At 38.3% G+C, this 22,500-nt stretch overlaps 1 protein-coding gene across 1 annotated transcript in view; it reads left to right on the forward strand.

Annotated features, from left to right (window-relative positions):
- LOC137977397 (uncharacterized) overlaps window positions 1-22,500 on the forward strand; it is a 57,399-nt gene that overhangs the window by 15,622 nt on the left and 19,277 nt on the right. The window contains exons 6-12 of the mRNA XM_068824617.1: window positions 925-1,143; window positions 1,643-1,678; window positions 1,783-1,841; window positions 9,825-10,038; window positions 13,505-13,660; window positions 16,528-16,781; window positions 17,548-17,628. Of these exons, the coding sequence (XP_068680718.1) occupies window positions 925-1,143; window positions 1,643-1,678; window positions 1,783-1,841; window positions 9,825-10,038; window positions 13,505-13,660; window positions 16,528-16,781; window positions 17,548-17,628 (1,019 nt within the window). The remainder of the gene's footprint in view (window positions 1-924; window positions 1,144-1,642; window positions 1,679-1,782; window positions 1,842-9,824; window positions 10,039-13,504; window positions 13,661-16,527; window positions 16,782-17,547; window positions 17,629-22,500) is intronic.

Here is a 22,500-nt window from a genome sequence, read left to right on the forward strand (position 1 = left end):
TTACCCTTACCGTAGTTACTAAAACAATGAATGACCTACAATGACCTACAATGATCTGCAATGACCTACAATGACCTACAATGGCCTACAATGATCTATAATGACCTACAATGGGGTACAGCTAAAATTAGCTAATGACCTGTAATGAGCTAAAGGAAAAGATAATTTGCAGCTCTGAGGGCACTGGAGCATGTTTGCAGCACAAAGGTTAAAAACATTCCACTCTGCACTTTGAACCAATCAAAACCTCATTGCTGAGCCAGTTGAAAATTTTCATCGTGTACTCTGAACCAAATAAAACATTGTGGGAAGAATAACTTACTTAGAATCTTCTCTTTATTTTTTCCTGCTCTAATTAAGATTTTATCATCACCAAGCAAAGCCTTGATATTTGAAAACCATGCTAGGGCCTTTTTGCAGTTTGTTTCTGCTTTCAAGGCCAGGTGCATAATTGCTGTTGTCATTTGGGCTGTCATACACTGGACTAAAAGCATTGTGTGACAATGCACAATTGATGTTTTCCACTCACCAAACTCTTCACCCTGATCCTCTTTTGTCTTTCTCTTTGATTGTAAGCCATTTAAGAAGGCTATTCTAGATCACTGTAGGCCATTGTGGATCACTTCAGGTCGTTGTAGCTCATTTTTTGCCATTGTAGAGCTCTCATTGTAGGTCATTAGCAAACTTTAGCTTAATTGTAATGTAGCTCATTGTAGGTCATTGTAGGTCATATTCCCTTGTTTTAGTAACTATGTTACCCTTACATGTAGTTTGAACAATAATTACATGCAATTAAACTAAAGGATATATAAGCTTAGGGTTAGGGTTAGGGCTAACCCCTAAACCTAACCAATATTTATAATATGGTGATTAATTAGTATCACAAGCATTGATTTTGTTTGCTGGTATTTTATTGTTGTGTAGTTGGTGAGGCTGAAGAGGGACTTAAAAACAAAGAAGTATTTGGTTTGTAAAAACAAAGGCTGTGGTGCAAAGTATTGGACTGCGGGAGGATATCTTGCACATCAGAAAATATGTGGTGTAAAAGAGGAGGAAAGGGAGAAATTTGTGTGTGACCTTTGTGGAAAAGAATACACAACAAGAGCAGGGTTAGCATATCACATGAAGGCAAAGCATGCACAGGTAACAAACATGAAAAAAACTATTGTTGCAAAACTTGCAAAATTGTAGTAGGTTAAAATTTGGGAACAAGTGAAATATGTTTGTCCTCGGCCCCAAAATTGATTTTTTGATCACAAAACCTATAACCTGTTTAACATTATATATTGGGAGACCAATCTGCCATTTTCAGATAAGGTTGGATTCCATAAATTCTTAAGTTTAAAATAATGATGGTAATGATGATGATGACGATGATGATGATAATGATGATGATGATGATAATAATAATAATAATAATTTACCATACTAATAATGATAATGATGGTAAGCTAAAAACCCTTTCAAGCTTCACTAATTATTGCACTCTTCAGTTGTTATTCAGGTGAATTTTGAAGGGGTCAGTAGCAAGGCAGTTTACATGTATAACCCAACTGGTTTTGCAGGAAGTTCTTTCCAAGTCACATGTGATTTTCACTTCTAATTGCAGAAGAAAAATAATCGTTGTGTTTTTATATTTTAGTCAACGGAAAGTGATCTACCAGAAGAAAAAGATAAGGTAATATTATAGTTTTGCCAAGTATTGATTTTGTTAATGTTACGATAATTGCACAAAGAATGAATATGCAAATTTCATGTTCACTTTGTGCTTTGATTGATTAGGAAGTAGACGAATCAGAAGTTACAGAGAGTGGACGGACAAGAAGAAAAGCAGCCTCCAGGTAACAACAAGCCCTAAGGAACATTGTTCAAATTATTTTGGCTGCAAAATAAGTTATTTGACGCTTGACTCTGGATCAAGTGGTCGGGGTTCGGGTCCTGGCCGGGGACATTGTGTTGTGTTCTTGAGCAAGACACTTTGCTCTCACGTTGCCTCTCTCCACCCAGGTGTATAAATGGGTACCCACAAATCTAATCCTGGGGTTAACCCTGCAATGGACTGGCATCCCATCCAGGGGCAAGTAGAAATACTCCTAGTCGCTTCATGCTATAGAAACCGCAGATACTGTAAGTGCCGGCCTGATAGGCCTTCTAGGCTCTTAGCAGACTTTACCTTTACCAGGCTACTTGTAACCTATTTTGTCCTCTTTAATAAACTATGGGCAGGGAATTGCTGCCTGTTACTGAAGCCAGGGAGGGGCATATTCTTACTTCACTGGACTGGGTTAACTTTGCCCCAGGACATTATGCCAGCAACTATGCCTACCTTGCAATACAGGCATGAGGCAGACATTACTACACAATGAAACCGCAAAACAAAACACCAAAGCACCATGTATGACCCCACCATACATTGAATACCGGCAAAGGTTGGATGTTGAGATTAAAAATTAGGCCTAAAACGCTCCTAATCAATTGATATTAAGAGTAGGAGTCAGATTAAGATTGAGATTTGGAGCAATAATACTTAAGGCCAGCCTGCGAATGCAGACATATTTTTGGTGGTCATTTCTCTCCCCTGAAACGTAGCATCTGCAAACTCAAGCTGCTAAATGTTTTATGTGACATAACTTCCTTTGTTTTTTTTGGCAAATCATGTTGCATAGGGGAAGAGAAAGTCAGGTGATCCCGACATAATTCATGTAATCTTTGTCAGTAGTGAACCTTTAAAATGAACATACCGGTACCTAAGAATTAAGATTTCCTGCAGAGGTGAATATTGCATTCTTTGACGGACAAAATGTTTGGTTGCAAAGGAAACGAACTTTTAGTTACAGTTTTAGTTATTGTATTGTAGTAGTAGTTTTAATTATAATTTAACTGATTTATGTATTTTTCTTTCTCGAAGATATTAGCTCAATAGAGCTACTCTGATAATTCGAGTGGAAATAAAGTGTATGTATGTATGTATGTATGTATGTAAAGGAGAAGATAGCTGTATTTGGTAAGAATGTTTTGGGCATCTCCTCATTGATACTTCAAGTCGATTTTTTGTTGGCTATCTGCCAGACAAAGTGGTATTTATCGACTGATACAATACAAGAATGCCCTACGTGGACGAACTTGAGGGATAAATTAAAAGACAGTTTAACAGTGACATTACTTTTGAGTCAAGAGATTGGCTGAAGATCAAAGCTGTGCACTGGAGGCAAAGAAATGTCTGAGTTTAACTTTTGGTGATGCTTAATGCTTGAATAGCTTTCCGTAGTAAAAGTATCCAGAAAAGCAACTAGTAAAATCTTTGGGGATTCTTAGCCCTTCACCAAGCCTAGCACTTGCTTTTTGCACACCTGAAGACCACAAAATGTCTTTAAGGAAGCCTTTGGAAGTTTCAGTAGGGGCTTAATGTATAAATGTTTACATCAACACCACTTCCTAAAGCAGAGACTCAAGGTGCTAACTTGAAGGCTTTGTCTCTTCCAGAATCAGAGAAAAGGAGGCCAAAGGACATTTTACAGTAGAATATTCTAAAACAATCAAAAGAGAACTGGTAATGGGTAAATCACAATCACAATATTTTTCTCAGAAGAGCACTGCACAGATAAAAACACCAGATGCAACTGGCTACAGGAGTTTCCAAATCGTGTATTATTGACGAAAACATCCTGTTGCTTCTGGGCCACACCATACTTGATCGCGTGATCCTTAATTTTTTGATACCGAGAATCTCACAACATTTTTGAATAGCCTGCCATTAATTTGATCTGTGTTTACATGGACCCTCCACCGGTGATTATAAGCAAGTCAGAAACTTTAAAGAAGTGAAGAATAACCCAAAATCGTTTCAATGTGACATTGAGAACACACTGTGGTGGAGCTGTTCTATTTTCGAGGACTTGGATGACATTGCTTGAGCTTGGGGGACAATGTTTAAAAAGTCATTGTGAATACTCACATACCTACTTGTCTCGCAAAAGTAAGAAAATGTTGCCTTCCTTGGATGAACAGCGAGATACGCAAAGCAATGAACAGTCGATATAAAGTCTTGAAGCTCTGTAACGGAACACTAGCAACCCTGAATAATTGGCAAGAGTACAAACAAGCTCGAAACAGGGTAACTACCTTGCTGCATTCCGCTGAAACACAGTATTGCAGGGAGAAATTTACTGAGGCTAATAATCCTATAACTTTCTGGAAGACTGTTGGCAGAATAACTGGTAAAAGAAAGCACTCTATTATTGGCCCTATCAGTGATGAAAATGGCCTAGAAATTTTGGATGACTGCCAGAATGCTAACTTATTCAATTTCTACTTTGTAAGCATTGGCAGGGAAATTACTGAAAGCTTTCCAAATATCACAGAATCGTCGCATACCGAATACCAGATTTGTTATATCTTGGATGAACAGTTAAATAAGTTCTCACTGAAGAGTCCATCACAGTGGGGATTCACGAAAGGTCTCTCTGCTGAAGGTATGCTGCTGACTATGACAGACAGATGGAAAATGAAACTGGATAAGGGTCTGATAATCAGGGCTATATTTGTAAATTTTAAAAAAGCCTTTGAAAGCATATCACATGATATTTTGTCTGTTAAAATTCAAGCTATTTGAATGTCTGGAAACCTTCCTGAATGGCTCATGGACTACTTGAAAGACAGATCTCAACAAACTACTGTCAATAGTTGCATATCGGCTTCAGATGGTTCAGTGTGGGGTTCCTCAGGGTTCGTTGCATGGGCCACGGCTGTATACAATCTATGTGAATGACCTTCTTACTACCGTTACTCTGGGAGAAGTGTTTATGTACGTCGACGGCACTACAGTTGATTGTGTAGGAAAAAATTTTGACCAAGTCTGCATACAATTCAATAAGATCTTTGAACAACTACGTCTCTGGAGCTTGAAGAACAGACTTTGCATCCACCCTATCAAGTCGGAAGTAATGGTTCTTAGCAGAACAAATTTTATTGGCCCCATTCTACCGATTTATTTTGGAAGTAATTTTGTTAACGTAGTGAACCACACCACTTGCCTGGTCCTAGTAATTGACAACAGATTAACATGGACTATGCATATTAATCACATAAGGAAATCTTGTGTAAAGGAAGTTGGCACGTTGAGCAGAATGAAAAAGCTGCCAACATGTAGATCTGTCCTGGAAGGGATTTACTTTAGATTTATTATTCCGGCAGTGACCTACGGTATAATGGTCTGGGGCAATTGTTCCTCAGCAAAATTAATTTTGGATACTCTAAACCCCATTCATGCAAGAGCAGCATGAGTCATACATCAGCAAGGACAAATGGCAGATGATCGAATAAGTCCTCAAACGTCGAACTGGCTTCCGTTCTTGTATGTTTATACAAGGCGCCTTTTACTTCTTAATGTATGATATCCTCCAGGAAGACAGAGTACCAGAATCTATTAAAGACCTGTTCAATGTAAAGACACAGACAAGATTGTCTCGTAATGGCATCCAATTCAAGATTCCAGAACCTTAGTATAAAATTGGTAAAGAAACAGTCCAATATAGGGGTCCCGTCATCTGGAACCTTCTCAATCACATTGTTAAGTTTAATCAAAGTATTAATAAGGACAGTTTTAAACAAATGTTGAGGCGATTTTCTAAAGATATAAATTTCTCTTTTAAGGCACCAACAATTGCACATAAAGATCTTATGTATATTTATTTTTGGCTTCAAGTTTATACAATTTCCTGTGATCAGGTTAGATCTTTTAACTTTCTGATTAGTCTTAGGACTTGTATTTATACTTTAGCCTCTAGCATTTCACTTAACTTTCTATTCGTTTTATTTCAAATCATTACATTATTATCTATTGATTTTATCAAGTGAATTTTAAATTAGTAATTAGTATACAGCAGGTCCACATCAGCCTTTGGCTGATGTATGCACAAGTACTTTGCGTGTTCCATGCGTGTTAGTTCTGGAGATTTATGAGACTACATGTAGCTGATTGACTAAGAATTTTATTGCACAGAAATCGTTTAGCCGCTCGTGTTCGCAGACACTATTTCTTGGGGGAGAGAAATGACAGCCAGAAATACATCTGCCTTCTTAGGCTAGCCTTAGGCCTAAAATTATATTTAGGGTGTGTTTGATTGACCATATTCTGGAATAGGAACACATGGAGTAGAAGTTAGAAATCCATCCTTTTTACAGAGATTCATATTAACATTGTCAAACACTTAACAATGTTATTTTTAATATATATACTTATATCCTTGGTGCTTCAAAACGCTGGACAAACCATATTAAATTATCACCGGTGGTTCAGTTGGTCGAGCACCGGGCTGCCATGCGGGAGGTCGTGAGTTTGACTCGATCCGGCCGGACCAACACTCATGGTCTTTAAATAACCGAGCAGAAAGTGCTGCCTTTGTAATTACATCCGCAAATGGTTAGACTTTCAAGTCTTCTCGGATAAGGACTAGAAACCGTAGGCCCCGTCTCACAAATATCTTCCATCTTCATAAGTTCCTAAGAACCCACACACTATTCGAGAAGAGTAGGGGATGAAGTTCCCGGTGTTGTGGCTGTCCTCTGTGAGTATACATGTATGGGTGGGTGGGTATAGCAGGTCCACATCAGACAAATAAATAAATAAATAACAAACAAACAAACAAACTTCACATATTCTTATTCTGGAATAGGGTCAATAAAACACACCCTTAATCTCAAATCTAATCTTTGTTAGTATTCATATATTGTGAGGTCATACATGGTATTTTGTTTTGCTATTTTACAGTTTAGTAACGCCTGGCATGAGGCATCCCCTCTGCTAGGTGCTGAGGCCCCTCATTCAGGGATCCATATGGGTGGTTGGAATTATATGCCTTGCCAGTACGTTCCTTGCTCCCTCATTTACAGGCACTTTGTTTGTCTGTTGTCTTTTACTTCACAACCGAGCATTAATTGCAGTAATAATTGGAACAAGTCGCTGGACCTACGGTATATACTCAGATAAGCGCCACCCTCGAATAACCAAATTGCATTTAAGACAAAAAAAAAGCGCTGCACCCGAATAAGTTCTGCGGCCCCAATGTGGCGCTTATTTGAGGACTTAAAAGTAACTAACACAGCATGGGGAATTTATGTGCATCAAAACCAATGTTCTTCAGTTTAAAGTGATTGTATTTCACTACTCGCTCATTAAATTAAATGCCGTAAAAGTCTACTGTGAATCTCCGTCAGGAGCTCATCAAGGGGAGCCTCGATCTCCACTATTTCCTTGAGTCAACCCTTTCCCCAGTAAATTTATTTTTAGGAACAGGTTTTAGTGAGAAAAGTATCATATTTCCCTTGACGATGAGATAACTTTGTTTTGATTGGCTTTTACAACAGTGGGCCTGTTGAATCTCCCCAGGGAAGCGTTCTCTAAAATAAATCTGCTTGGGAAAGGGTTAACTCCTAGGCCAAGTATGGTAGATAGAGGCACCTTTCATCAGCTCCTCTCTCTGAACAGATAGAAAATGACCTGTTAAAAAAAAGGAAACATTTCTGTTTGGCATCTGATTTTAAACAAAACGCTTCATGAGCGTACACTGGGTTGCCTGTGGTACGTGTTACTCAAAAACAGAAGGGACTGAGTTGGGTGGTATTAGACTGCAGCGTTCCAGGCAATTTTTTCAAGTCGGGGGTCATTAAGACCATTTAAGGGGTCACCCAGAAGTCATGCCAGCAGAGGCCCTTTGGCTTACACATTCATATGACGGAACAGATCTTTTTCTGAGGTTAAAAACCTGGATACGAGCCTATTAATCATTTGTCACAAAGAAAAAATTCCTGTCATCTTAGGCACGCATTGCGTACGTGTGATAGTGCAGTAACACAGCACTTTATTCCATATTGTCGACTGAGCTGTGTGTTGTCTTTGCGTAATATGTAGCTCTAATAGTACACGATATTGTTTTGGTATTGTATCTCAATGTAGTGCCATGGTAGAAGTCTTTGGTAAATAGCCCCCGGAGAAGACATTTGGTTACCAGCAAAGTACTAAACCCAGAAAGATTGAAGAAAATAAAAGGGAATTGAGAAACATTGGCTTCTAGGCTGACATGTTGATCACTTTCGAGTTCCCTCACAATTTCTTTTCACCACAAGTTTAAGTGTGCAGTCTGAGCGTCTGAAAGCTTTGTAATACAAAAGTTCACTTAAGTTAAGCCCTGTCCAGTTGGGTTAGTATCTGGATGGGTGACCTAAAACACATACCACTTTGTTTACAGAAGCATAGGACCGAAAATTCTATTTTAACGCTCAAAAATGCGAACTAAACAATGTACAGATTTTGTTAACTTGTGTTATGCAAAAAAAATATTGATGCAAAAGTAAATAAATATTGATACACAGTTTTTAGGAAGAGCTGAAGGTTTCATTCAAATAATTCTTCACTGTCACATTTCCAATTTTTTTTACCTTTGCAGAGTTGAGTACAAAATAAATGTAAATTGCTAGACAACTTAGATGCAACTTGAGTAAACACTGTGATGCATTCAAGGCGTTTGATTCCTTCAGTGTTTGTTAAATCCATAAAAAATTTGCCATTGGATTTCAGTGTTGTATATAATACCCAGTTAGTAAATATCTCCCTTGCCACACTTGTGTTTCACTCTCCTTTGCCTCAATGGTTTTATTTTGATGTCACGCCTCATCTGGTGGGTTCACGTTATTTCCCCTCCAACAACCTGTATGAAATCAAACTTCGCCTGTGGCATGATCACCCATTGATTTTATTTGTAAACACTATGGGATGTTCACCGATATGTTCCACCAGGAATACTGGCATTTTCGAGATGACCTTAGTCTCGCAGATGGTGGGTTCACGTTATTTGCCCTCTGTCAACCTGTATGAAATTAAACTTCCCCTGTAGCTTGATCACCCATTGAATTTATTTGTAAACACTATGGGATGTTCACCGATATGTTATCCATTGTTATGAATGAGCTATCCAGACTTCAATTCGCTACAGAAATAATTTTGCTTACGGTACCAATGAGAAGCATACAACAGTATAGAGATAGGGGCCTAAAGGTCAGCAAAGACCTCATATGCCAGTTTATTCAAGGATGACTTATAACATAAATAGAGTGCGCCATTTCTCATAATACAGACATGTGTCTCCAAACCCAAACCAATTAGTCACTATCAAAACTCTATCATACTCTTTGTCATACTCTTTGTTTGCCCTCAAAAAAATTGCATAAGCATTGTTTCCAGTTTTTGTTGGGACCATGATTGTAAGGCCCATGAAAAAATCAAAAAAATTTTTGAGGGCAAACAAAGGGTGTTACGGTATTTTTGATAGTGGCTAATTCACAAAAAAATTAGCGCAACACCGCTGGATTTGAAAATGCAAAAACACTTTGTGGAAAAAAGGGAACATATACCCCCACCAAATGAAGTGCCGCATACTCTGGGGGCTGAGTCATGAAAACGAATCATGCAAACTAACAAAACACTTTGATACTTGGGGGCTGAAATGTTGCTGACCTAGAATAGTTTTCAAATCGTAACGCCCCACTATTTATATCTGACGATCATTCCCATAACCTCTCGCACGGCACCAATTCTCCTGTCCATGCCGGCAAAATGACTATTTCCGCCCATTATGCTTCGCTTCATTGTCAGAAATACTGTTTTACTTCTTTATATCCCTACTTAGTAAATTTGAATTGAAAAAAGCATCCATTTGGTCAATCCATCTAGTATAGTTTCCTTCTAACCCTTCCAAAACGTATCACCCTACTTCTGGGCAACATTAGGTATTCCGAGTAAACACTTAAAGTCATCTTGTTCCTTTCAGAGCATTGTCAAGAGTTCATCACCTTGCTGCAGCTCACACCAGTGATAACATGCAACCATCTGAGGGCAAACCAGTCAAAAAGAAGTCAGAGATTAAAACTAGTGTATTGGATCAACTGCTTATCACAACACCAGGCAGAGTCATTAACAAGGGATTAGAGGACAGATGGCATGAGGACCTGAAGTTAAGCAAGAAAATTGTGTGTCCTTGCAAAGTTAGTCTACTTCTATTGAGTTTCAGCCACTAAAAGACCATTGTACAGCTGTAGCTAAGTTACCTGCAGTCTGGCCTTAGAATGGAAGTAAGGCTGTGGGTGGTCCTGGTTTAATGCTTTTCTAATGTTAATGTAGACTAATTAATGCTGGGTCAGTTGCCATATGGCAATCCAGTTGAAAAATGAGTAGCATTTGTCTGCTTTTTTTTCTGGTGTCTGAAATCGGAAAAGTTAGGGTCTTTCCTGTCACTTTCTTGCTAAGGATACACCTTATTCTAAAATGGCCCCCATCTTAGTATTCTTTTGTTTCCATGCAAATTGGCCCTTATGGCCTTGCTTTCAAATGTGAAATTCAAAAGAATATTTTACCTTGAAAAAGGCCGTAAGGGCGAATTTGCATGAAAACAAAAGAAGACTAAAATGGCGGCCATTTTGGAATAAAGTGTATTTTCTTTGTGCCTGGAGTCTTCTGTGTGAATTTTTGGTAGATTTTTTGGGGGTAGTAGAATTGCACAGGTTTTATCCGGTGGATGCTCCCCTTCTTAGTATTGTCTTTGTGCCTAGAGTCTTCTGTGCTTATCTTTGGTAAGTTGCAGGAGGTAGTACAAATGCATCGATTTTATCCGGTGGACAAAATAGAATGTTAAGTTGACCTGCAATAGCAGCAAGTCAATGCAACTTGAATGGTGTTTTTTCTTGGATCTTTAAACCCTTGTGGAGCTCAAGAATGTAAGGTCAATTTGATAAACAATACAAGTGGTGAAAAATGAACATCTGGAATCTTCTAATCGATGAATAATGGACTGCGACAACAATTGCATCTTTCGATTGGCTGTCAAGCAGTGATCTAGCTAAATTTCAAAATATTTTACCAAGTGTGCTGTTATGTACAGTATTGTACAAAAGTAATGCAACAGTATTTCGCCGAAATTCGCAGCTTTTCCTGGCTTTTCGACGAAAAAATATCGAATTTTCGATGGAAGTGAATTTTCAACGAAAAGTCATGATAATTCGCAAGGCTTATTGTTTCCAACTACGCGAATTTTCGAACGAAAATTCCCTCGGATCGAAAATTGACTTCGATTTTCGTGCGAAAAATCGCTCTGTTCAATGTGTAAGCTCTACAACAAACTCTTGTTCGTTTGCATAACAGTTCTACAAGACTCACCTAGATTTACTTCAAAGGTTCCTAGCTTTTACTGTTTAGTTCACGTTAAAAGCAACGCAGCTCTTTACACAATTTTTCTTTGGTCGTTTCTTGGCTCTACAAGGCCACTCGCCTTAAATACGAACCACTAAGGCGGATGCTTACAGTCGATATGAAAGAAGAAAATGCTTGAAACAAGCTTATTACTTTTAAACCCGGCAAGGATTCAGTATACAAGGTAAGACATCCGAAGACTGTTTTGTAAGACTGTCCTCTGGAACGGATTGAGACATGCACTGCTCTGGCTAAAACCACGCAAAAGACATTTGAGAGCCTTTGAGTTTTGAATCCAAAGCGAAATGTAGTGTTTCATAAATTTTTTAAAATATATTTAGTTATTTATTTTTATTTTTTCTGAAAGATATTAGCCTTTCAGTCTTTTCTGAAATTCAAGTACAGTATAGATAAAGTTCATGTTGTGTTATGCAGCTGACAAAGCTCAATTATTCAACAAATTCTTTCTTTCTTTATTCAATGAGTCTGATACCGCTCCACTGAGTACTGAAGTTTATACCACGCTTAGTGAAGATGTTATTGGCGATTTTATTTACCAGGAGTCAGATGTTATGAAGATTTTGCTCCATTTAAATACCAACAAGGCATGTGGTCCTCATGGGGTAACAGCTTGCTTGCTTTGTGAAGCATCCTCCTCAATTGTTCCAGCTATTACTCGGTTATTAACCTGTTCACTTGCATTGGGAAAGCTCCCTAGCGAATGGAAAAATGCAAACATCTCACTGATATTTAAGAAAGGCAGCAAGGAACTTGTGTGTGATTATAGGCCTGTTTAGCTTACCTGTCTCTTGGTTAAAATTTTAGAGAAGCTGGTTGCCAGTCATATATTGTTCTTAACAATAATTCAAGGAATTTGTTTAGGGATCACCAGATCACCTCACAGCTAATTTTCTTTCACTCATGGGCCTCGGCTTTAGACTGTAGCAAACTAAGTGACATAGTCTTCTTGGATTTTGCTTCTGAGAAACATCTGTTGGCAAAGCTACAATATTTTGTAATTAAGGGTAATATCTTCCTTTGGCTGAGAGATTTTCTTCATGATCGAAAGCAGAGAGTGGTCATTGATGGTGCTTTCTCTGACTGGGGAAATATCACCTCAGGTGTGCCACAGGGCTCTATTTTAAGGAGTCTCCTGTTGGTGGTATACGTAAATGATATACCGAATACTTTATCCTGCTCAATTGAAATGCTAACTTTGCTGATGACACGTTGCTATATAACTCTGGTTCTATTGACATTTGTTGCTCCCATTCAACAAGGCTTACGTCAAATGAGTGACTGGTGCAATTTGTGGTCTCTGAATTCGAACGTTGACAAGTGCGAATTAATGAGAATTACAGGGCAGCAACTGATTGTTCTTATAACTCAACTCAATTCTGTTGAAGAAAATCTCTACGTACAAACATCTTGGTGTCACTCTTTCTAGTGACCTTTCATGGAAAACCCATCAATTGCTGCAAAAGGAAATCATGTTTTGGGTTTGTTTAAATGCACTTTTGGCGGATGTTCCGAAGCCATAAAAATTGGGTATATATCTGTGTGTTGTCCAATGATTGAATATATATATGCGTGCCCTGCTTGGAATCCCATCAACAATACTTTTCAGATAAATTAGAACATAAATTATTCAACGAAATGCTTCTAGGTGATTCTTGGCAGGACATTGCTTATGATGAAAGACTGTCTAAGCTTGGATGGATGGATCTGAAAACCCGTCGTAATTTCTTAAGTCTGGTACAAGTTTTAAAGTATATCAGGGGCTGTTGTAATGTAAATCAGGCTTTTACTTCATGTAGAAGACACACATGACGTAAAACAATAGAACAAAAATCGTGAAACAATACCTAATCAGAATTCCATATCCCTAAAGACCCCTAAAGCTTTTGTTACGTTATGTGTGTCGTCTACACAAAGTAAAAGCGGTAAATCAAGACGATTATGTAAAGTTCTTCCCTGTTGGCACCCTATTTGCATTTTTAAACTTTTTTTGTTCATATGAAGTTGTTATAAATAAATTTCACTCAAGTTTAATCAAGAAAATAACTTGTATAGAAGCCACATTTACTCTGGTGGGATTTGGTTACGTGACTGCAAAGCAACATGTAAAATAATGTAATTTAGGATAAAATTAACCGCTGTGAATGATTTACTTCCTAAAAATTGACTTTGCTCTTTAGGCAAAATTCTCCATCTTCTGTTTATATACCTGAATTGGAAATAATGTTGTCTGTGATCTATTTGCAGGGTTGCCAGGAAACATTCATGTCTGTAGCTAGTGTTAAGGAACACTTACAAAGCTGTGACAAGGCAATCTCATACAAGTGTCTGGCTTGCAGCAAAATGTTTGGTGGTCAGTTTTGTGCACGAAATCATGTTAAACATTGGCATGTGGGATACACTGTAAGGACCTTAAGTGTTGTATTTCTAAGAGGTCTAAACATTAAAGCTAACTTAATTAAATATAGGTACATTGTATCTACATTTTAAGGATCAATGTGTTGTGGAAATACCTGGTGCAAGTGGTGATTTGATTTGAAAGAATTTTTGTTGTGAAATATCCACTTGCACATTGACAGTGCAGGAATGAAGATAGGGTTAGGGTTTTAAAATCGTAGAGCCCTTATTATTTTTCTGTACATTTTAGAGCAATATCAGCAAATGCTGAAAAACTAAAGCATGCACTTAGTACTGCAAAACTAATATCCTAGTGTTCCGGCCCATAACAACAGCCTTAATGTAAAAGGACAAACCCAGTGTCATATTTGTAATGGGGAAAAGTGATTAGGTATAGTGTATCAAGGGGGAAATCTCCTGCAATGTGAAACCAATGTGCTTGAGGTAATTCAAAATACACTTTTTAAATAAAAATAGGGGGATTTATTAGGAGTGTGTGTGGTTATGTTGTAGTTAAAGTGTTTTCCTCTGGTTTGAATTTTTCAAACCAGTTTATTCTTTTTAACTGTTTTTTATCACCTGTCTAAAAAGGAATTTTCCTTTTTTTGGGTGTAGTTAAAAAACAGAGGTTGGTTTTTTAGGGGGTCTGAAAAAGAATGAGAAAAAAAAAGCCATCTTTTCTTTCTGTAATGTATTAGCTTCCGAGCCTCTTACTTTGGGGCCTGCACATTGACACCTAGGTTTTAGAAAGGGCAGGCTTTTAGTTGTTTACAGTTTTCAGCCCTGAAATAGTTCAATTCTGGTGACCAGGATGGTGCTTGTAGGCCAAGTGGGAGAGTATGTGAATGGAAAAGGAGATACTGCAAGCTATAAGCTTGTTGTCTATGCTAGCAACATATTTGAAATTGTAGATAAACATAATTTAGAGATCCATTGCTATGCTGACGATAGCCAACTTTATTTATCCTTTTGTCCTAATAATATTGCAAATCAAGAGGCCGCCTTGGCTAAGGTTGAAAGGTGTATTGAGGACATTCGAGACTGGATGCTGAACGACAAATTGAAACTTAACAATGATAAAACTGAATTCATAATCATTGGCACATCGCAGCAACTAGCTAAAGTGTCCATCAATACCTTCGTGACGGGGCTGCAGTTATCACTCCTGCGTCGTCTGCAAGCAGTTTGGGCTCATGGTTTGACTCGAAGATGACGATGGCAATCCATAGTTTAAAAACATGTAACTCTGCCTTTTATTATTTGTATAATCTGAGACACATAAGAAAGTATCTATCTAAAGACAACACTAAGACTTTGGTTCATGCTTTTATTTCAAGTAGAATCGATTACTGTAACAGCCTTTTATATGGTCTGCCAGAGTATCAACTCAACAAGCTACAACGTGTGCAGAACATGTGTGTTAGATTGATATGTAATGAAAGTAAATATTGTCACATTACTCCTCCTTTGTGGGAGGCGTGGTGGCCTCGTGGTTAGTGTGCTCGACACCGGATCGAGTGGTCTGGGTTCGGGGCCTGGCCAGGGACATTGTGTTGTGTTCTTGGGCAAGACACTTTACTCTCACGGTGCCTCTCTCCACCCAGGTGTATAAATGGATACCGGCGTAATGCTGGGGTTAATCCTGCGATGGACTAGCATCCCATCCAGGGGGGAGTATAAATACTCCTAGTCGCTTCATGCTACAGAAACCGGAGATAAGCACCGGCCTGATGAGCCTTCTGGCTCGTAAGCAGAGACTTTACCTTTACCTTTTACTCCTTTATTAGTGGACGTACATTGGTTGCTTGTAAAGTTTAGAATTGAATTTAAAATTCTGTTGATTGTTTTTAAGATTTTTAGGGGCCTAGCACCTTCGTATTGAAGTTTTTAAATTATTGTTAAGCCTGTGTCTAAATATAACTTAAGAAGTTCTAACTACAGTACCTTGCTTAGTTATCTGAATATTAAGCCCAAGGCTACTCTCGGTGAAAGGGCCTTTGTGTTCGCCGCGCCTAAGTTATGGAATGCTCTGCCGAGACTTATCAGGGAATCCACTTCTATTGACACTTTTAAGGGAAAGTTGAAGACTCACGTTTTGAAAAGGCATTTTTAGCTTAGACTATTTTTTAATTTTAGCCATAAGTTTTTTATTCTATATATCATCATATTATTATTATTATTATTATTATTATTATTAGTCATTATTATTATTACTACTAGGATGGCGCATTTGAATATATTTATATAGATATTTGCGCCTTATAAGCTCTTAAATTAAATTAATTATATCAAACGAGTAGAATTATATTTTGTCACGGGTTATGTTGAAAAGGACAATGAAGTTGCTATGTTACTTGCTGTGGTTGTAGCTGATGCATATGCAGTTCATGCAAAATGTCTTTATTCAGGATGTTTCAAGTTACACATTGTATAAATGTCGATGTAACCCTAATTATTAGAATGCATGCAGTGTCCCTCACCTTACATGAAACCTAACCATTCCAAATAAGAACTTCACCCTACTCATAGTGCTGAGCAATTTAACCTTAATCACTAGAATTTACTGTTCAATTGCAATTGTCTTTGGTAGCATCAGAGACAACAATCTATCATCATAATCTTAAAATGATTTCTCTAGTTTATTTCATACATACTACATAAAGAGTTCTAATTAATTATAGACAGATGTCCAAAGAAATGGGTGGTGTTAAAAAATTAAATCATTTCAAAAAAATTCAAACCAGAGGAAAATTTTGAAATACAACAGTTGGCGGTACATGTGCATTTATAATGTGCCTTTCCTTTTCTACTTGACTAGATTACTGATTTTAATGTTGTTAGTTAGTTTAACCCTTTTATATTCATTTTTTAAGCCTGGAGGAAAGGATGAGTCAGATACAAGTGATGTCGACTTTGAACTTATCAGCTCAGACGAGAGTGGTGATGTGGAAATCGAGGAGATAGAAGAGAGTGATAGTGACTTTGATGAAGCGCTTGATGATGCAGAGGAGGTCTTTGTTTGGGATGACAAAAGAAAAAAATTCAAGAAAACAAAACCTAAAAAACCTGTTCATAAATTGACCAAACTTAACACTGTTGGTGATGTTTACACAGCCACAGAAAAATGGTATTGTATTTTTTAATTTGAAGAAAGTTTGCTAAGAATCAACACACACATTGCACAGACCACTCAATTTCTAATCTAGATTGCTTAAAGACAATAATAGTTTGTTTTTAATCTTCCGTAATGCTAAGAACTCCTTTTGTTTTTTAGTTAGCTTTCCTTGTATTTTCCTACATGTAGCTACATTATTGGCAAACGAGCAATTTTCTGATGTTTTAATTAGAACATCAGAAAATACATTTTTACCCACAAATGTGCAATCTTCTTCCTCTACAATAAATGTCTTACAGACTGGTATCAACCCCTTTTCTTCCAAGTTCAAAAGAGGATTGTATACACTTAAAACAATCTTTGCACAGAATAAAAGTTAGCATTGCAAGATGCACATAACCATTTTAAGAATTCAGATTTTTGGGGTTTGGGTTAAATAGTCAGTGTAATTTAGAGTGAAGATAATAAAAAAATGTATAAATAATTATTAACCCATTCACACCTCAAACGCCCTAGGACATCCCCCATTGACCAGTAAAATCGTCTGGCATCAGGCAGAGTAAAATCTATTAAGTGTCACTCTCAGGGGTCAATGGGTTAAGTAAAGAACAAAATTGTTCCCATAGATCTTCATCTTTATTAACTGGTACTCATGAAAGAAAAAGGGCAACACTTTAAGCGTCCAGATAATTCAGAAGTCAGGAACATTTAAAGGTTGAAATATGCGGATTTTGAGAGTTTGCTAAAACAAATCATTTGTAAATTTCTGACATGACAGGCGTCAAGAATTCCACAAGCAGAAAGAGCTGTTTACTGGCTTGAAACCATGCATGTCCTACTGGTTGAAAATTAGTGTTTGGTGAGTGAACATTTTTAAAAATATGTTGCTGAGAAAGGAGTGGAAATGAACAACAGCTAGTTTACTGTAAGCTAACTGTTAATTATGTCGCAGCTGAAATTTCAACAGCCAACGGCCAGACTAAACTGATACTCTAGGCCTATTGGTAGAGTGTCCTCAACCCAGCCATGATTATGTTTTTAGACCAAAATGAGCTGACAAGTGGCATAATCATGAACTATTTCTACACAAACCTTTTCATGGTCACAGTTTGCATGTTGAAAAGGATAACCCTTAGTTAAAATTAAGTATAAGTGCACAATAGTTATTGCACAGTCATGGGCTTGAATTGTGTCCAAGCTTGTTTTTTGGGCTTTGGTTTCTTTGTAACTGCTTAGGTTGCTTAACTAACTGCAGTTCAAAGTGATGAAACTTCCTATATTCTAAAAAGATCTTTTCTTAGTCAGGGAGCAAGTGTCACTAAAATAACGTAGTCCTGTGGGAATTTTATGAAAAAAAAGCCAGCAAACACTGTCAAAGTGTTCAGTGGACCCTGCTGAATAAGAAAATTGTTGTCACCAATTTTGTAAATGGCTCCAACGGTTTTAAGGGAGGGGGTAAATAAGTGATATGGGTAATCAGCATGAAAATGAGGCTGAAATATAAATTCCACAATTTGTCGACTTAATTTGAATATGTCTTGTCCAAACTTCGTCAGAATTTGGTGTACAATGTATGTGACCTATCCATCAACTGAAGTCAACCATAAAAAGATTCATGAATCCCTCCACTGACGTACTGACCTGTTCAACTTGGTGACGAAAGTGGTTATGATGGGTAAGATTAAGCAAGACCTGTGCAAGCAAAGCGATATTGGAAAGAAGATGATGGAGTTTACACAAGAGTGCATTCAATCGGACAAAGTAAATGTAATTACAGCCATATGGCCCAGTATGAAAACATGCTGGACCATATGGCAGAATAGTGGTAAAAAGGCAAAAGTTCTTCTTCAAGATAAAGTTGTAGGTCTTCACCTGCATGATGATGGTCAGCAGAATTCTTCCTAAAATAGGTATCAAGGAAGCCATTAGCTAATACAAATTCACAGTTGTACCAAGATCTCTGTAGCAAGATAGCAAGATAGCTGAGCTTGAAGTCAATTCTATAATGAAGTGGGCTGAAAAGAATCGAATGGCACTCAACCTGAGTAAAACATGGGAAATGTTACTAAAAAGTAGACGTCAGAAAGTCCCACCACCTCCTCTTGCTACTGTAGAGCGTAAAACCCAGCTCAAGTTGCTCAGTGTTACATTTGAGGCTGACCCTATGAACTGGGACACATATTGATCATGTGCTTAGTAAAGCCAGCAGTCGTTTGTAAATTTTATGGCTACCCTAAGGAGCAATTAGATCTGTTCCTCCAAAGTTTAATTAACTCAGTCTTCACATATGCTATTGAGGTGTGGGGTTGCTGTTATTATGACAAATATCTAAAGAACATACAGTCTGTGGACCAACTGTTTGCTAGGGATTTTAAGTCTGGATACTGTTGTGATATTTTAACCACCAGAGACAGCAAATTATGGCATAAGATCACATCTAACACCACTGCACTTGATGATCTCTTACCACCGAGACGTACTAGGCAATTACGCAGCAGGGGCCATGATGACATCTTACCTAGAGTTCATACTTCGCGTTTTAAATCCACTCTTGTAAACAGATGTCTTTTTAGCATTAAGTTTATTTTTAGTAGTTAGTAGTTATTCTTTATCTTATATTGTTTCACGTATTTCATATCCATTAAGGCTAAGGCACGGCTGATGCATTATTGGTATTTAATAAAGACTGTTATTGTCAATGTCACACTGCTCATTTAAAAGCACTTTAAATGAAAATACTTGGCTAACCCCTCACTCCGTCATATAGACCTTCTTTTGCAAGCTACCACATGCAGCAGTTGCACCTGGCGACTTGCAGATAGACAGTTGCAGTTATTGATGGAATAGTCGAGCTCCAATTCCGTAACAAACCACCTGAGATAGTCACATGCAACCAACTTGCTGAACATTTTAACAACCATGTATTCAACATGTACAGCCCAAGTGACTAGTTGCGTTTGATCGTTGACAGCTATGATTTGCCAAAGTCCTTAAAACGAGGCACAAGAACTCAAAGACAAGAAATGGAAGATCCAGTATATTATCATGTAACCGATTTGACGCACATTGGCAACATCAGGATGAAGCGACTTCTCTCACATTCCAAGACAAAACATGATTTAACAGGGTATCTGTCAAAAAGTCTTTGGGAGATACAGATGTCTTTATTCTCTCCATCAGAAGATACTCAGATCTATGCCAGAATAGGTGGGACAGGGCAAAGACAAAAAATAGATCTCAAGCGAAAATTTCAGGCACTGGGTCCTACTAAAGGAGTAGCCCTCCCTTCATTCCACGCCTTCAGTGGTGCTGATAATACTGACATTCTTTTTTTCTGGGAAAGGCAAGATTGCAAAGGAATGGATGGTGCTTTGTTGTCTCGTGGGCTTGTGAATGTGCAGCAACCAATCTACTTACAAAACATCCTCAAAGTGACCAAGAAGAAGCTGACACCAAAATGATATTGCACGTATATGTAAAGGAGCTTAACATCTATTCTCCTGATACAGATGTCTTTATTCTCTCCATCAGAAGATACCCAGATCTGTGCCAGAATAGGTGGGACAGGGCAAAGACACAAAACATAGATCTCAAGCGAAAATTTCAGGCACTGGGTCCTACTAAAGGAGTAGCCCTCCCTTCATTCCACGCCTTCAGTGGTGCTGATAATACTGACATTCTTTTTTTCTGGGAAAGGCAAGATTGCAATATCTGACCTGCTAATCACCCTTTCTCGCAGTCGGAGACTGAATTACTAAGGGCGCAGCTCAACGAGGTCGGACTGAAGGAGCTGTGCTGCTGGTTAGGCACTCTGCCCCTGAACACGACCCATGAATGACCTTGGAGCACAGTCCACAGCCTGATGGAATAGGCCAGGAGCCGATTTTGAGGAGGTAGGAAAACCGGACTACCCGGAGAAAAACCTCGGAGTCAGATTGAGATCGACCGAAACTCAGCCGACATACGACCTGAGCCAGAGTTGAACCTGGGTTACAGAGGTGGGAGGCACGGTTGATGGCCACTAAGCCACCCTGACTGCATGCTGGAAGCCATTCGTTGATGCTGATGAAGATCTCCTGATGGCATATTTACAGCTAGGATCAACAGAATATCCTAATTCAGAAGTTTTCGTCTGTCGACTTTACAAGCCAAATACCAAGATTAGCAAAGTAGCAGAGCCGAGATGGTATTTATTAAGAAGCGAGCCCAATCAGAGAATCTTTGTCCAACGCAAGGCGCATTGCATGAGGCCATTATGCGATCACACTTGGAACAACGACAGAATATCAAACCCCACATTGCCATCACCAGAGAACTACGGATGGAAAAAGGAAAACAATCAGTCGATGCCTGCCATGACAAACCAATCATGCAGTTAGTTAAATGTGGTTGCTCTAAACAATGATGCTCCACGAACCGCTGCCAGTGCCATAAGGCTGCTCCTGCCCTGACCCTGCAAATAAAATATTTTGACCTCAATGTTAACTTGTCTTATTGTTGTTTTACTTAACACATACATGTATTATGGCTTCAGTTCTCGGTATGGTCAATCAAAGATTGACAGAGCAGTGTCATTGATAACGCTGAAGTTCCTGCAAGGAACCTGCTATTTAAAGATTTCGTTTGGAGATTTTTGCATCCAACAGTGAAAGCGTTTTTCTTTCTGGCCTTTCCACAATTTTTGCAAAGCATTGACAAGTCTCCTTTGTCACCTCTCGTATGCAGCCATTGGAAACTCTTTTAACCATTTGTCCCAACTGGTCATGTCCTCCCCACTTTCCATGGTTTAATGCCATACTATGAAATTGTTTTGTCAGCTTTTGTGCGGTCACACCTGCCCCAAGTCAATGGAGAGAGAAATCAAAATGGTGGACAGGCATGCTTGTCGTGATTTCCAGTTGCCTACTCTGCTAAATCCAGTGGTGGTTCTTCTGACCTTTTCGCTGTGCAGTTTTACTTTGTTTGTCAAATGTATTTACCTGTAGTTCTTTGAGCAAGCGCCCTGCGTCCAGGGATGCATTATGACGGTCCCTGGAAACAACTAAAATATGCCCAAAGAATGCAGGATTTCTCAAGCATGCCTTGTGTCCAGGTTTAAGTCATGTGACCAATGATTGTCATGGTAACTCCTTGTAAATATGTCACAGACATTGTATACCACGTTCTGACTAAGTTTGGACAAGAGATACAAATCCTGGTATTGGTATTCTAGCCTCGTTTTCATGCTGATTCATCATACCACTTATCTACACCCTCCCTAAAAATGGTTGGAGCAAATTACAAAATTGGGGACAACATTTTTCTTACTCAGTAGGGTCCACCGAACACTGAGGGTGATTCCTTGCTTCTTCATAAGATTCCCACTGAATTACACTTGCTCCCTGACTGTTAGTTTAACTCATACAGGATAAACTTGACCTCGCAATTGACCAGCTCCCAATGGGTTTGATAGCTCATTAGGTAGAGCAGGTGCAGCATGATGATTGCTTGGGTAATGAGATTGCATCCCATTCAAGTTTGGATTTTTTGGGCTTACTTTACAACTTCTTAAGTTGCTTAATATCTAACTGCGATGATCTTTCTAACTTTCATTTGTATTAAGCTGTGTATAATATAATGGTTTAAACTGACAAAGTACCAGTAAGTAACTTTTTGTGGTTGACAATCCAGCTTCAAGATACTATCATGGTTTGTGCGAATGTGTGGGAAAGACACATCATGAGTACAAACA

Source organism: Montipora foliosa, chromosome 11 (genome assembly GCF_036669935.1).
Source record: "Montipora foliosa isolate CH-2021 chromosome 11, ASM3666993v2, whole genome shotgun sequence".
In the NCBI taxonomy this organism is placed as follows: domain Eukaryota; kingdom Metazoa; phylum Cnidaria; class Anthozoa; order Scleractinia; family Acroporidae; genus Montipora; species Montipora foliosa.